This window comes from Symphalangus syndactylus, chromosome 14 (assembly GCF_028878055.3).
Source record: "Symphalangus syndactylus isolate Jambi chromosome 14, NHGRI_mSymSyn1-v2.1_pri, whole genome shotgun sequence".
NCBI lineage: Eukaryota > Metazoa > Chordata > Mammalia > Primates > Hylobatidae > Symphalangus > Symphalangus syndactylus.
Genome location: NC_072436.2, coordinates 117,350,881 through 117,366,973, shown reverse-complemented (window position 1 = coordinate 117,366,973; position 16,093 = coordinate 117,350,881). Strand labels below are relative to the sequence as shown.

Below are 16,093 nucleotides of genomic sequence, written 5' to 3'. Positions count from 1 at the left end.
AGCGAAACTCCATCTCAAAAAAAAAAAAAAAAAAGAACACTAGAAATGGTAAATATGTAGGTAAATGTAAAAGACTATTTCTTTCCTTTTAATTTCTTTAAAATACATATGACTGTTGAAAGCAACAATTATAACACTATATTGTGTTTATAATACATGTAAATGTTATACATATGACAAATACAGGTAGGGACATGGGTGGGTAAATGGACCTACCTGCTAACTCTAATGTGATAAGTATGTTTATGGTAATCTCCAGGGCAAACACTAGAAATACAATGCAAAGAGAGGAGTAGAGATAAAAAGCTGGTAGCTAAAATGAAATTGTAAAAAATATTCAACTAACTTAAAAGATGGCAGGAAAGAAAGTTCAAAGAAGCAATAATAAAACTGGTAGGACAAACCAAACAAAAATGGTAGCCTGAAATCAAGCCATATTAATTATATTAACTGTAAATGGACAAAACATTCCAATTAAAAGGCAAAGATTATCAGAAATCTAGAAAAACTTAACTATATGCTATTAGCAATATACTTTAAATACAATGACACAGATAGGCAGAAGGTAAAAAGGAAGGAAAAAGATACACTATACAACACAGCATAAGACAGCAGGACTAGCTATACCAGTGTTAGATTTGGTATACCTCAAGACAGTATTGCCGGAGATCAAGGGGACATTTCACAAAGATAAATTCAGTTTCCCAGCTTACTGCCTCGAGAGTTTTCAGGCCTCAGTGCAGGAAGAGGGTAACAGAGACAGCAGTCTGCCTATGCTGAGAAGAAAGTTCATAGTTTGAGGAGGCCCAGGTGGCTAGAACTTGTGGGATACAGTACTGGACAGGAGAGAATAGAGACAGAGCACTTCAGAGTCCTGCAGAGGGTTCTATCCGTGTCTTCATCTGAGTGCTGAATAGTGCATGTATGTGAAGAAAGTAACCGAGGCCAGGGAAAGACCACAGGAAATAATCAGGTGGAACAATCCCCAGAGAGTGATCACACATGGCCAGAAAGTGAGTGATCACACATGGCCAGAGAGTGAGTGATCACACATGGCCAGAAAGTGAGTGATCACACATGGCTGGGGAGTGATCACACATGGCCGGAGAGTGATCACAGATGTCCAGGGAGTGATCACACATGGCCGGGGAGTGATCACACATGGCTGGGGAGTGATCACACATGGCCAGAGAGTGAGTGATCACACATGGCCGGAGAGTGATCACACATGGCCGGAGAGTGATCACACATGGCCGGGGAGTGATCACACATGGCCGGGGAGTGATCACACATGGCCGGGGAGTGATCACACATGGCCAGAGAGTGAGTGATCACACATGGCCGGAGAGTGATCACACATGGCCGGAGAGTGATCACACATGGCCGGGGAGTGATCACACATGGCCGGGGAGTGGTCACACATGGCCGGAGAGTGATCACACATGGCTAGAGAGTGATCACACATGGCCGGAGAGTGATCACAGATGTCCAGGGAGTGATCACACATGGCCGGGGAGTGATCACACATGGCCGGAGAGTGATCACAGATGTCCAGGGAGTGATCACACATGGCCGGGGAGTGGTCACACATGGCCGGGGAGTGGTCACACATGGCCGGAGAGTGAGTGATCACACATGGCCAGGAATTGTTTGCACTCCCAGCAGCCAGAGTGGAAAGACCTCCCAATACAGGAGTCAGTGAGAAGAGCAGAGACCTCACAAGGGTATTGCCTGGATAGTGGGATGAAATTAGCACTAGACTCAAGGCTGTTCTAGACCCCACTAACAAAGCTAAGAAGCAAGCTGCAAGATGATCACATTATTCCCAAGTAACTTAACCTTGTCCCAGAACAGTTCAAAAATATTTAAAAGAACACACACACACACACACTGACAGAGAGAGAAAGGTTGAAAGAAGAGAGAGACTCCATCACCCAACAACCTAAAACACTCACAATGTCTGGAATCCAATAATAAACGATCAAACATCCAAAGAGGCAGAAAATATGAACCATAATAATAAGAATCAATCAACAGAAACAGATCCAGAAATGACACAGATTGAGTTAGGAGACAAGGATGTTAAAACCACTATTATAAATGTGCTTCATATGCTCAAGAAGGTAGAGCTAAGAGTAAGCATAATAGAGACATGAAAGATATGGGGAAAGAAGTGAAAAGTAGAGATAAAAAGCTGATAGCTAAAATGAAATTGTAAAAAATATTCAACAAAGGCCAGGCGCGGTGGCTCACGCCTGTAATCCCAGCACTTTGGGAGGCCGAGGTGGGCAGATCATGAGGTCAGGAGATTGAGACCATCCTGGCTAACACGGTGAAACCCCGTCTCTACTAAAAATACAAAAAAATTAGCCGGGCGTGGTGGTGGGCGCCTGTAGTCCCAGCTACTTGGGAGGCTGAGGTAGGAGAATGGCGTGAACCCAGGTGGCAGAGCTTGCAGTGAGCCGAGATTGCGCCACTGCACTCCAGGCTGGGCGACAGAGCGAGACTCCATCTCAAAAAAAAAAAAAAAAAAATCAACTAAAAAGAAGGCAGGAAAGAAGGTTCAAAGGAACAATAATAAAAACTGGTAGAAAAAGTTGACTGGTAGAAAACTGACATTAAAAAGATGGATGGGATTAGCATCAGAGTGAGACACTGCAGGAGGAAAGCTGGTAAACTTGAAGCAACAGGAATGGCAAATCCCTAAAATGAAAAACAGAAAAAATCCTTGGGGGAGAAAAGAAGAGCATCAGTTGAGCTAGAGGATGGTACTGTATATACAAGTCATTGGAATTTCAGAAGCAGAGGAAAAAAGGAATAGAAGGGAACTTCGGCTGTGCGCGGTGGCTGATGCCTGTAATCCCAGCACTTTGGGAGGTAGAGGCAGGTGGATCACTTGAGGTCAGGAGTTCAAGACCAGCCTGGCCAACATGGTGAAACCCCATCTCTATAGGCATGCTGACGCACACCTGTAGTCCCAGCTACTCGGGAGGCTGAGGCAGGAGAATCGCTTGAACCCGGGAGGCAGAGCTTGCAGTGAGCCGAGATCACACCACTGCACTTCATTCAGCCTGTGTGACAGAGTGAGACTCCGCCTCAAAAAAAAAAAATAATAATAATAAGAAAACCCAATAAAATGATGAGAGGAGACTTGAAGGCTTCACAGAAGATGTGTAAATGGATCATAAGCACATGAGAAGGAACTCCACATCGCTACTCATCCAGAAAACGTAAATTTAAACCACAGCGAGGTACCATTCACCCTCTAGGACAGCTAGAATTAGAAAGAATGATCAAATGTTGGTGAAGATGAGGAAAAACACTAAAACACTGCAGCTAAGTAAGTTATTAGCTAGTCACTTTAAAGTGACTATATGCTGTCTCTAAAATTAAAAAATAACAAAGCGACTAAAAAATGGAACACCATTTTCTTTTTTTGTAAAAATCCCTGAAAAAGAAATCGTGGTTATTCAGACTTGGGCACATGCAGACAGTTCTTCACAAACAAAGTCAGTCTGTGGCTTCCCTGTGACACTGCTAGTAACAGCCAGTAACAGCGTGAGACTGTTACTTTTTGCTACCGACAGATTTTTTTTTTTCTTTTGAGACAGGGTCTCGCTCTGTCACCCAGGCTGGAGTGCAGTGGCGCCATCAGATCTCACTGCAGCCTTAACCTCCTGGGCTCAAGTGATCCTCCCACCTCAGCCTCCCAAGCAGCTGGGACCCCAGGTGTGAGCCACCATGCCTGGCTAATTTTTTCCTTTTTTGTAGAGATGGGGTTTCACCATGTTGCCCAGGCTGCTCTTGAACTCCTGGGCTCAAGTCATTCTCCTGCCTCAGCCTCCCAAAGTGCTGGGATTACAGGAGTGAGCCACCACGCACAGCCTCAATTTGAACTCTTAAGCCTTCGTGTCAGGAGCCTTGCGCAGCGGGATGCTGCCAGTGGGCAGCACTCGGGCCTCACCGTCTGGTACTCCTCCTTCCGCGCGTAGTGCTCCACCAGGAAGCCATAGACGTCCCCGATGCGGATGGTGCTGTCCAGGTCTGGTTCCTCCAGGAGCAGCTCACACTGCTTGATGGACTCCTTGGGGTCCTCCGTGTATGTCCTGCCGAGAGCAGAAATGAGGCCTGCGCCCCAAGCCCTGAACACCTACTGCTATCAGAGGCCAGAGGAGACTCTCGGCCTGTAAGAGGAGCTCTCCAGAACGGCAGGAGGAAACTTTCTATGAAGTTAATTCATTCATTAATTCCTTAATTTGTTCATTCATAAATTAACTCATCCATTTAACACTCTTACTGATCACTTGAATGCTGGGTCCTATGCTTGGACTGAAGACCAAAGACTTCGGACCCCTAGTTCCTGCTCTATGGAACTAGAAACCTCTGGGCCAAGTGTGACCCAGAGGGGATGTGGTGCATGTGGACAGGGTGCATGGAGAGGCACACGGCACCCCTTGCCAGAGGCCGCTGGGAAGAACCCTCCAAGCAGAGAGGCTGCCCGCACACAGGCTGCGTGTGTGACCTGGCGTGAGGCTCTGTGGCAGGGCAGGGTGTGTGGCCTGTGAGCTGGGGCGACACCAGGGAGGTGAGCCTGCTGGAACACAGCGTGGCCCGGGGCAGCTGACTGGAGCCATGTGGAGCTCAGGCTCCCATGTCAGGAGGGTCCAGGGCCCATCTGGCCACCCACTGACTCGGCCATTCCAGACAGGCGCCTGGCCTGCCCTCTGACCCCTGGCCCGTGGAAGGCTGCCCACCCTGGCCCTCACACGTCGTCTCCCCTCCACCCACGTCCTGTGCTATCCCTGACAACCAGCTGCTATCGATTCTCCTCCGCTCCTGCCCTGTGGCCTCAGCTCAGCAGACATCTGTGAGACACTGATACCCCAGAATCGACACGTGCAGGCGGACCGTGCCCTTCCAAGGGGCACCGCTTTGTACGACATTGTTCAAAGTACTTCTAGAACTCTTGTTTTGGAAAAGGTGCTCAGATAAGGAAAACGCCTTTGCCAGCTGAGACAGACGTTGGGCCCTGACGCGCGCAGGCGAATGCCCACCGTGCTGTCCACACAGCAGCTCTCTGAAGAGCTGAGTCACCTGCCCATAATAAAGACGGGGAGGTGTTCAAATAAACTTAGAATCTCGGGCTCTCCTGAAAACCGAGACGATCGGCTGCGTGGGTCTCCTCTCCACAAGCTTGGAGCTGGTGGCAGTTGACCTGTGGAGAGGCATGAGCCCGCTGGTCACCATGGTCCCCCCACCCCAGGTCACACAGTGGCGCTCACTCAGGACTCCCCTGCCCGGCCCCTGCACACCTTAAGCAGGTCTATGGCTCCCCAGACACACCCTCTCCTGCTCCAGATCTGCCTCCTCCACCCACTCCCCCAGCAGGTTTCTCTCTCAGCGTGTCCGGTGTTTCCAGAACGCCCGCCCGAGGCTGTGCCCGGGTTCTGAGGGCTCCCAGGAGGAGGTGGGGTGTGTCTTTAGCAGCAGCGCTGTCCTGAGTGAGCTCCCGTCTGCTGTCCTGCCCCTTTGCTGGCTGGGGTTTCTCATGGTCAGCCCCGGCCCTGTAGTCACATCTGCCCCGGCCTGTCCCTGCTGGCCCCGGGGGCGCACCTGCGGGCCTGGATGAACCTCTTCACCAGTGCTATCCTGCTCTGCAGCTGCGCCAGCCTGGTCTCCTGGTCCAGGGGGCTCTTGGCCTTGGCCTTGGCCAGGCACTTGTAGGCCTCAGTCAGCGCCCCATGGGCTTTGTCGTAGTTCTGGTATTCATCAATCTCCACCTGTACAGATGAGACCCGTCAAGACCTGCTGGGCTCCACAGCCCTCCCCGGGGCCCCGCTGGCATCCCAGGGAGGGCCTGCACCTGGGCACAAGCGTCATAAAAGCCGGCCAGGAGGTCCAGGGCCTGCCCCTTGGTGTAGAAGCTGATGATGTTCTTCATGATCTCTGGCTCCCTCCGCCAGTCCAGGGACTGCAGGTAGTTAGCAGCCATGATGTAGATTTCCTTCTGCCTGGACACGCTCGCGAAGAACGTGATTTTCTCTGTGTCTCCGGATTTGAGCAGCGCCCTCATGGCCTAGGCAGAGAGACAGCCGGGCTCAGGCAAGCAGGGGCTGGGACCCCGAGCAGGAGCTCTCACAAGAAGAGGGGCTCAGGGCTTCCCGGTAGAGACAGATCTTAGTGGTTGTGCTCTTCCTGGACAGAAAGGCTCAGCCCTAGCTCGGGGTAATCACGAAGGCAAATGGAGACGCATGCAGGGGGCCCGCAGCCTAACTGCCTGTGAGGCAGCCGCGGGCTGGGGCCGGGAGAGGGGCCGGCGCTCACCTTCAGCCTGTTGCCGGCCTGCGTGTACTTCTTGGTGGCCAGGTGGTAGCTGCCCTGGCGCATGCAGCAGTTTGCTATCTGCTCCAGCAGCTCCCGCCGCGACTCCTCAGGCAGGTCCGAGGAGTCCTTGGCCACGGTCATCTTTTCCGCCATCTCCGCGGTGACGCTCATGTTCTGCTCCAGGCACAGCTGCAGGGCTTCCTGATACTGCAAAGGTGCAGAAACGGGACGCGGCTGCCGAGGGGGCCGGGAACTGAGGTGTGCCCCTCATCTGCCACCGCTTCAGAGGAAACCAGGCCCCTCGGCTCAGCGGCGGCCTTTGTCTAGCTGGGGTGGGTATGGAGGGGACAAGGATGTCTCCCCCGCCTCACCGACCTACAGTCATTCACGTTACTTTCTCACACTGTTAACATTCCAGAATGGAAGGAAGGAAACAATAGTCTCAAGTGATATATGCTTAAGAGAATATTATGTTTGGGAGAAAAGGAAACTGGTAATTTTCTTCTATAATTCTGAATTTTTAAAATTAAATTTTTGAAACAGGGTCTCACTCTGTCCCCCAGGCTGGAGTGCAGTGGTGCCATCATGGCAGCCGCCACCTCCCCAGGGTCAGGTGATCTTCCCACCTCAGTTTTTGTATTTTCAGTAGAGACTGGGTTTTGCTATGTTGCCCAGGCTGGTCTTGAACTCCTGGGCTCAAGCAATCCTCCTGCCTTAGCCTCCCAAAGTGCTGGGATTGCAGGCACAAGCCACCGCGCCGGCCTGATTTTCCTAACATTTTAAGAAATATATATATTTTTTTCTGAGATGGGGTTTCACTCTTATTGACTAGGCTGGAGTGCAGTGGCGCAATCTCGGCTCACTGCAACCTCCACCTCCCGGGTTCAAGCCATTCTCCTGCCTCAGCCTCCCAAGTAGCTGGGATTACAGGCGCCTGCCACCATGCTCAGCTAATTTTATAATTTTCTTAGTAGAGACAGGGTTTCTCCCTGTTGGTCAGGCTGGGCTCAAACTACTGACCTCAGGTCATCCACCCACCTCAGCCTCCGGAAGTGCTGGGATTACAGGCATGAGCCACCGCGCCCAGCCCTCATTTTAAGAAAAATTTTATATTCTTCACCTGAGAATATGTCTTAGGCCAGGCATGTTGGCTCACGCCTGTAATTCCAGCACTTTGGGAGGCCAAGGTGAGAGGATCACTTGGGCCCAGGAGTTTGAGACCAGCCTGGGCAACACAGCAAGAACCCCATCTCCACAAGAAAAAAACAGTAATAACCCACAAATATATATGAAGCAATAACACATTTATATATATATAAAAAAGAATATGGCTGAGCACGGGGGCTCACACCTGTAATCCCAGCACTTTGGGAGGCCGAGGTAGGCAAATCACCTGAGGTCGGGAGTTCAAGACCAGCCTGACCAACATGGAGAAACCCTGTCTCTACTAAAAATACAAAATTAGGCTGGGCGCCATGGCTCATGCCTGTAATCTCAAGCACCTTGGGAGGCTGAGGCGGGTGGATCATGAGGTCAGGAGATCGAGACCATCCTGGCCAACATGGTGAAACCCCGTCTCTACTAAAACACAAAAAATTAACACAGGCGTGATGGTGCGTGCCTATAGTCCCAGCTACTTGGAAGGCTGAGGCGGGTAATCGCTTGAACCCGGGAGGCTGAGGTTGCAGTGAGCCAAGATTGCGCCACTGCACTACAGTCTGGGTGACAGAGCGAGACTCTGTCTCAAAAAAAAAATATATATAAAAATAAAAATACAAAATTAGCCGGGCGTGGTGGTGCATGCCTGTAATCCCAGCTACTGGGGAATCTGAGGCAGGAGAATCACTTGAACCCAGGAGGTGGAGGTTGCGGTGAGCTGAGATCGTTCCATTACACTACAGCCTGGGCAACAAGAGTGAAGCTCCATTTCAAAAAAAAATAAAAAAGAGACTATGTCAGCCAGGTGCGGTGGCTCACGCCTGTAATCCCAGCACTTTGGGAGGCCGAGGGGGGCGGATCACGAGGTCAAGAGATCGAGACTATCCTGGCCAACACAGTGGAACCCCATCTCTACTAAAATACAAAAATTAGCTGGGTGTGGTGGCAGGCACCTGTAGTCCCCACTACCTGGGAGGCTGAAGTAGGAGAATCGCTTGAACCCAGGAAGTGGAGGCTGCAGTGAGCCGAGATCGCGCCACTGCACTCCAGCCTGGTGACAGAGCGAGACTCCGTCTCAAAAAAAAAAAAAAAAAAAGAAAAAAGAAAAATAGTATGTCTCAGAAGAAAAAGAATTCTGCCTTGGAGGTGTTTCCATCTCAGTACGCTGGGGGCTGCCACACGCTCTCTGCTGCGTAGACGTCCACACTGCTGAGGAAGCCCTGGGGATTCAACCATCCTGGTGACAGACACGAGGGCCGGTGTCCTTGCTGTGTGAACCCTCTGTGGAGCCTGCCCTGTGCACACACCACTCACATGTGCGTCAGTGTGTCTGTCAGGATGAACTCCCCAGGGAAGGCGAGGCTGGGACAAGGGAGACCTTGTGTTATGATGGGTTCTGCCTGCTGCGTTCCACAGGGCCTGGGTATATCTGCTTCCCACGATAATCCAGTGGGTTTTCTCACCTTTTCACCCTTAGTAGCCCAGTAAAAAATGGCATCTCCGTGAATTTTGATCTGTATTTCTATCGTGAATAAAGCTAAGCATTTTGTATTTGGGAACCACCCATATTTCCATTTGAATAAACTGTTCCTGGCCACTCACAGGGCTCACATCTACAGTCCCAGTGCTTTGGGAGGCTGAGGCAGGAGGACTGCTTGAGCCCAGCAGTTCAGGACCAATCTGAGCAACATAGCAAGACCCTGAGTCCATGAAAAAAAATTTTAAAAATTAGCTGGGGATGGTGGCACACACCTGTATTCCCAGCTACTCAGGAGGAAGGAGGGTTGCTTGAACCTGGGAAGTTGAGGCTGCAGTGAACCAAGATGGCACCACCACAATGCAGCCTGGGCAACAGAGTGAGACCCTGTCTCAAAAAAAAAAAAAAAAAAAAAAAAAGGCTAAGATGGTAAATTTTGTGTTCTGTGCATTTTTATCCCCCACCATAGGTGAGTGCAATTCCCTGTGTGTGATCAGATGCCCACGTGAAAGATGGCGAGTCTACACTTGCGGACCTCCTGGGTGTGCCGTACGTGAAACCTAGTGCGGGGGCACCCACCACAGCCTCCCTCGAGAACTCATAACCAAGCAAGCAGCCATTCCCACGGTCTCTGGGGACAGGGGACCTGAGCCGTGGTGCCTGCGTGCAGCCGAGCCCAGGCCCCGCTGGCCCCGTACCTTCCTGGCGGCCAGCAGCAGCTCCACTGCCCTCTCGTACTGACTGTGCTCGATGAAGAAGTCGGAGCAGCGGGCCAGGAGTGCAGGGTCTGACGTCTCATCCAGGTCCTCTGCTATGAGCTGCAGGGCCGCAAACTGCTGGGTGGCAAAGGCCAGCTCCAGGGCCTTGGAGAAGTGGCCAGCCTGCGGATATGGCGGGCTCTGAGCAGCTGCCTGAGGCCTGGGGGCCCGAGAACGGAGGCCTCGCACAGGCAAGGGCCCCCCGGCCTGCTACCCTACCCCAGGTCCCCGCCGGTGGCCGGCCCTCACCTTGTGGTACAGCATGACCGCCCTGTCCATCTGCACGCCCTTCTCCTCATAGTATCGGGCCGCCTCAATCATGTCCTCGGGTGAGCTCAGCAGGGCCAAGTTCAGGAGCTGGTCGTCCAGGCCATTCTCCTGCAGGGAGAGAGGCAGGGCCCTGAAGCAGCTCCCCTGGCTTCCCTGGGTCCGCTGAGATTCTGGAATGTGGCCGGGTGTGAACCCATCCCTTCACTTTGATATGCTGCTCAGTGATCTCTGCGGTTATGGGTTTTAAGGAGCTGATGATTTACTGGGTTTGTCTACAAGGATTTTCCGATGCTCTGGGCTCTATTTCACAGAGCACTGCAAGAAATACCTGACACGGGAGATGCTTTTGGAAGCGAGAGCCCGGGCTGGGACATTTGTGTGGTGCAGAACGCCCACCAGCTGTCTAGGAAGGGTCTGCCGTCTGCAAGGCCATAGGCCGCGAGCAGCCTCACAACCCACTCTGGAGCCTGGGTAACATCTGGGGACAATTCAGTGCTTTGCAAACAATGTCAGATGGAAGTGGCCAGGGGTGGGCAGAGGGGTGGGCGGGTGAGGCAGGCGGGGTGAGCAGTGAGTGGCAGACACCAGCTGGACCACGTATCACTGACACGATTCTCTCTGTCCACTTTTCTACTTGAAGCTCCCTTCAGGGGACCTCGAGAAGCGCCGGCTCCCCGCCCCGGCCCCGTGGTACCTTGCACAGGCGGATGGCATTCTTGAAGGCCTGTGCCCGGGTGTAGAAGTGTACCGCCTGACCGACCTCCTCCTGACTCTCGTACTCGCGGGCGAGGTGGTAGGCGGCTGCCAGGTTTCCTGTCTCGTTGGCTATTTGCGCAGCCTAGAAAGACAAAGAGCCCAAAGACAAGACACGGTGACCTTGTGTCCGCCTCGTGTCCACCTGGCTGGCTCCCCTGAGGGGCTCTTACCTTCTGGACATTGCCCTGGAAGCAGTGGATGCGGACCAGGGAGAAGTGGTCCTGGGCCAGCTGGTAGTAGTGCAGCGCGGCGTCCATCTCGCCCTGGCTCTCCAGGTACTGCGCCCACCACTGCCACAGGGTCCTGCGGGCAGCCCCAAGGCCATGGGTTCTCCATCCGAGCCCCGCTCCAACCCAGAACGGCCCCCACCCCGCCCCTGTGCCACCCGTAGAGTGTATGTCACCTGACCTGCAAACAGGCTGGGCCACGAGTGAGGAACCTGGGCTCTGCTCAAAGGGAGGGCCCGGCTCAGGGCCCTGGCATGGCTCTGAGGAGACAGGAGGACGCTGCCCACTCATGCAGGAAGCTCGGGAAGGGAGCCGCCTCAGCACGCCCTGGGCTCCCTGCAAACCTCCAGGACGGAGTGCGGTCCCACCAGCCCTAGTGGGGACACTCACTTATCCTTCATTTTATTCACGTAGAGCTCCAGGGACGGCAGGTCCTCCGACAGCATCCTGGGCACCTCGAAGCGGTGCGTGTCTGACTTCTCGTAGCTATGAGAGGAGAAGACAGAGGTCCTCGTTCCCTCCCATCCCAGCCCCACGGGAACCAGGTGGCCTGAGGGGCAGCGTTGGTGAAACGCATCAGAGCGGCGGCCCTCGGGGTGTGGGCTCCCGGCCTGCAGCTCTGCGGAGCCTGAGCACACGCGGCCGGGGGGCAGTGGGGGCTTCCTGCACTGTGGGGGCCTGGGAGGCGGGTCGCCCATCTGCACCCTGGGAACGGGTCTAAGAGCAGCTCCTCCTCTGGAGAGGGTGACATGGGGTTTGTCTGTCCTCAGGAGACACTAGACCCATCTGTGCTCGGCAACCGACACCAGCAATGGGACAGACGTCTTTCTGTCTCCTGCCTTGAAAGCTGGGTGGCCCAGGATGGAAGGGGCAACCCCACATCTCCGAGACTCCCAGAAGCTTCCTGCCGAGAAGGCTGCCACCGCCCTGAGACAGATGCCTCCTCTGAGAACCTCCCTGGCCACCTCACCACAGCACACACAGAGGCCTCACGAGCCAGGGCCGTTCAGAGAGGCAGGGAAGAGGATGCGAGGGCCGCACTCACTAACTGAGGGCCTGGCTGCAGTCGGCGCTGGCCTCCAGGTGCCCGGCGTAGCGGTGGTAGGTGCTGCGTAGGTGCACGCGGTCATGGTGCTCGGCTACCTGGAGGGCCTCCTGCCACCGGCCCGCAGCCTGGTAGAACTTGTTCAGGAGGTCGTGGCGCTTGCACTTCCTGTACAGCTGCTCGGCATCCTCCTGAGGAATGAGGACGGGCAGGTGTCGTGCAGCCTCCACAAACCCACGCTTCAAACACACTGTTCCACGCCAGCACACCGGTCACTGCGCCTTCCGACACTGCCAAGCACACTGACACACGGGGCCGCTGCGGGCACAGCGAACGCCACACACCCACGGGGCATCCCTGTCCCATGGCTAGAGAGTGAGATGCACCACCAAGGGGTAGCCCCACCTCCCACAGCCCCCTCAGAAGTCCCGTGCTTAGCCCTGCTGACCTGGGGGTCTCTCGGGCGCTCTGTTCCAGGTCCACACACCTGACAGGCACACACCCTGGAGAGCCGGCGGTCGCCTAGCCTCCACCGGCCTCACCTGCACCGCCACTGTCTGCCCAGCTCTCTTGGGCCATGCCTCTCGGCTCTGCCCACATCAGTGCAAGCTCAGGCCGGTGGGCGTGCCTCCTCCTTCCCCGGGGGGCTGTGGCTGTGGCAGGCGTGGTGCCTTCCCGCCCACCCCACGGTGGGCGCCCCTCACCAGCATGCCCAGCTGTGTGGCCAGCACGGCCACGCGGGCCTCTAGCTCCGGTTCCTGCTCCGCCTCACGCAGCGCTCGGGCCCCGCGGGCATGGCCCATGTTCCCCAGGCACACCTTGGCCACGTCCAGTCGCTGGGTCTTCACGCACATGCGCGCCATGTTCTCCCAGACGGCCTCGCTGCGGGCAGACGGGGGTCTGTGAGGCTCCTGCCCGGCACCTCAGGGCCCCCTGGCCCTACGGCCTCTTCTCCTGGGGCAAGTAGTCATCAGGCACAGCTGCCAAAGGGGCATGAGGCGGGGCCTTCACCTATCAGCTCCGTCCCTGGGCAAGACTGCAGGCCATGCAGAGAGGTGCCCGAGTCCCATGGCCTTCCCAACCCCCAAGAGGCAGGCGCCGGGTCCCATTAAAAGAAGGACCTATTATGCAGGTCACCAAGCTCCTCCTCCTTTTCCCCTGCTCTAAGCGGCTGTCTGCTCAGGAAATGTGGGATTCCCGTGTTGCTTGCACACACAGGACCTGCTCTGAGACAGAGCCTCCTGCTCTCACCTGAGCCTGGGATTGCAGGGCCCCAGTAAACCAGCCCTGCACAGCAGGGGCCCTCACCCGACAGTCTGGCAGCCAAAGGGCGGAGCCTGGGGCATGGGGTACAGGGCCCAGACCCTGACTCAGCCCTGGAACCTGGAGCCAGGCCTGCCTCCCCAGGAGAGGGTGACCCAGCCCATGCAGGGTTCTGCAGAGCCCTGGAGGTCTGCTGAGCAGAGGTCCCTGGAGGCAGGCCTGCAGACGGGCTGACCAGCGGGACACGGGGGACAGCACCTTCCACCCCAGCCCTGTGCCCCACTCTTGGGCAGTGAGTTTTGTGTGTGTGAAGGAACAGGGTGCCAAGTGGGCAGAACTGCATCAGGGCACAGGTGCAGGGATGGTGGAAGTCACACTGCCTTAGGGTGCTTTTGTTGTGTAAGACAGGGTCTCCCTCTGTTGCCCAGGCTGGAGTGCAGTGACACAATCACAGCTCATTCCAGCCTCAACCTCCTGAGTTCAAGCGATCCTCCCACCTCAGCCTCCTGAATAGCTGGGACCACAGGTGTGTGCTACCACGCCCAGCTAAGTTTTTGTATTTTTTGTAGAGACAGGGTTTCTCCATGTTACCGAGGCTGGTCTCGAACTTCTGAGCTCGAGTGATCCACCTGCCTTGGCCTCCCACACTGCTGGGATGACAGGCATGAGCCACCGCGCCCGGCCCCCCGCCTCTCCGTGAGGTTTCCTGCATTCTTCCCCTGCTGGCGCTGATCCAGGCAGGACCAGAAATGACTGAGGCCTTGGTTTGTGTCAGCTCCAGGGTAGGCAAAGGCTGCTGACAGTCACCCTGGGGACATGACGCTGTATGAGAACCGTGTGTCTGCATGTGGCAGGGGGCACTCAGCCAGGCCTCCCGGTGGGGCTGGGCAGGAGGTGGGTCCAAGGCCATCCAGGGAGACCCCGCCACATGGGCCTTGGGGCCGGGCTGGCCTGTGGCTTCAGCCCTGATGTGGGCTCAGGGCCTCAGACAAAGGCCCCATTCCAAGCCACAGCTCAGTGTGGTCACTGAGCAGGGACAGGCAGAGGACGCACTGGTCACTTCCTGAATCTCTCTCCTCTGCCACACGTGCCTCCCCTACAAGCCCCCCCAAAGCCACACACACATATGCACACACACACACACGCACACACATGCACGCATACATGCGCACACACGCACACAGACACATGCACACACGGATGCACACATGCGCACCCACACACATGGATGCACACATTTACATGCCTGCACACACACACACAGATGCACACACATGCACATACACACACGCACACACGCAGGCACACACGCACAGGCGCACACACGCACGCACATACTCCCACAAGCACAGGCAGCACACCCTGCAAGAGGCCTTGGAGCACCCCAACCAGGCCCACCCTCGCATTCCAGCTGCTCCCTGCTGGTAAGCCTCGGCCCAGCCCACAGTCTTGGCAGGGCAGCAGCCCTGGTACAGCCTGCTGGTACAGCCACAGGCCGCTCTGAGGACTGGAGGGACCAGCCGCCCAGAGTCCCGAGCCCGCTGTCCTGATGAGTGAGAGGAGCTGGGGTGCGTGCAGCTGGGCATTTTCCTAGCGGCCCTGCCCCTGTGAGGAGAAGGGCCTCGGGAGGACAGCCAGGGAGCCCAGTCCCACCATAGTGCCTCTGTCTCCGGGAGGTGTGGGCTACCCACATCTCAGGTTCCCCAGCTCCCACAGAATCACAGGGCAGATGGCTCCGAGATGGCAGCCCCGGGCAAGCTCGGCACACTTGCGTCTGAGTCTGGGGGCTGGAGGCAGGTTCCTGGGACGGGCCCTGTGGTGGTGTCTGTGGCTGCAACGCGGCATACCCAGGTGCCCACTCCTGAAAGCCAGCAGGTACTTTGTGCCTGGTTTTACATGTACTTGGGTGAATATCATGGACGCGTTCCACCACCCAGAGACGCAGGGCAGGGAGGTGCGTGTGTCTTAGCAGCAACCGGCCCAGGCAGCCCCTGCTCGTAGGTTTATGCAGCAACACGTGCCAGCCCAGCCCAGGGCCCCTGCCACGTGGCATAGTCATGCCTGGAGCTAGGACAGGGTGTGTCCAAACCCATGGGCCAGGCCCTTGTGGGGGTGCCAAGCGTCCGGGGGGCCGGGAAGTGAGCCTGCCTCCCTGCCACTGCCATCGCATGCGTGTCCTCTGATGGCCTCACATGGGGCTCCTCACAGCACCTGGGTGCACCCACTGGCAGCTTCCTGGATGCTCAGTCAGCGCCGCGGTGAAGGTGATGCCGGGTGCATGGGACCCCAGGGAGGTGCCACAGGCAGCAGCGTCCTGATTCATGCTCCTCAGTCTTTTGGCTTTGGAACTCCTGCCACCAGCTCAGCACAGGGAGACGCCTGAGCACCCGGCCCACCAGCCCCTCAGGCTGTGCTGCCCTTGGTCCTCTAGAGCTCCAGGCAGGAAGTCACACCTTCATACTGAAACATCTAACAGCAGAAAACCAAGGCTTCTCTTTCTCCTCTATCCTGAGGTCCTGGGTAAATCCACGTGGAAGGACCCATGGGTGTAAAACTAGTTTATAAACCGCTCAGACACAGCTGCCCCGTGCTGAGACACACCTCAAGACTGGGGGTCCAGGCCTCCCTAAAACGCTGCTGGGCCTCATCCGTCAGCTAATGATGCATCTGGAGTGCAGTACAGGGGTCACATCTGAATCTCAAAAGAAACATTGTGTCCTCACTGCACAGCTTCCAGTCAATTCTACAGATCAGATGGAAGGGATGCCACGGCTCCTCACAGACGTCTCACTTCTCTAACATCCAGGTGGTGGCG

General features: G+C 55.6%; 1 protein-coding gene across 5 annotated transcripts in view; it reads right to left on the bottom strand.

Annotated features, from left to right (window-relative positions):
• IFT140 (intraflagellar transport 140) overlaps nt 1-16,093 on the bottom strand; it is a 101,868-nt gene that overhangs the window by 5,970 nt on the left and 79,805 nt on the right. For 4 of the 5 annotated variants that reach the window (XM_055243124.2, XM_063618400.1, XM_055243126.2 and 1 more), the window contains 11 exons: nt 12,720-12,897; nt 12,016-12,206; nt 11,361-11,456; nt 10,914-11,046; nt 10,682-10,825; nt 9,967-10,095; nt 9,658-9,840; nt 6,325-6,531; nt 5,864-6,076; nt 5,614-5,780; nt 3,965-4,106 (listed from right to left, as the gene is read on the bottom strand). In XM_055243124.2, the coding sequence (XP_055099099.1) occupies nt 3,965-4,106; nt 5,614-5,780; nt 5,864-6,076; nt 6,325-6,531; nt 9,658-9,840; nt 9,967-10,095; nt 10,682-10,825; nt 10,914-11,046; nt 11,361-11,456; nt 12,016-12,206; nt 12,720-12,897 (1,783 nt within the window). The remainder of the gene's footprint in view (nt 1-3,964; nt 4,107-5,613; nt 5,781-5,863; nt 6,077-6,324; nt 6,532-9,657; nt 9,841-9,966; nt 10,096-10,681; nt 10,826-10,913; nt 11,047-11,360; nt 11,457-12,015; nt 12,207-12,719; nt 12,898-16,093) is intronic. The other variant, XM_063618401.1, reaches the window with a different exon arrangement.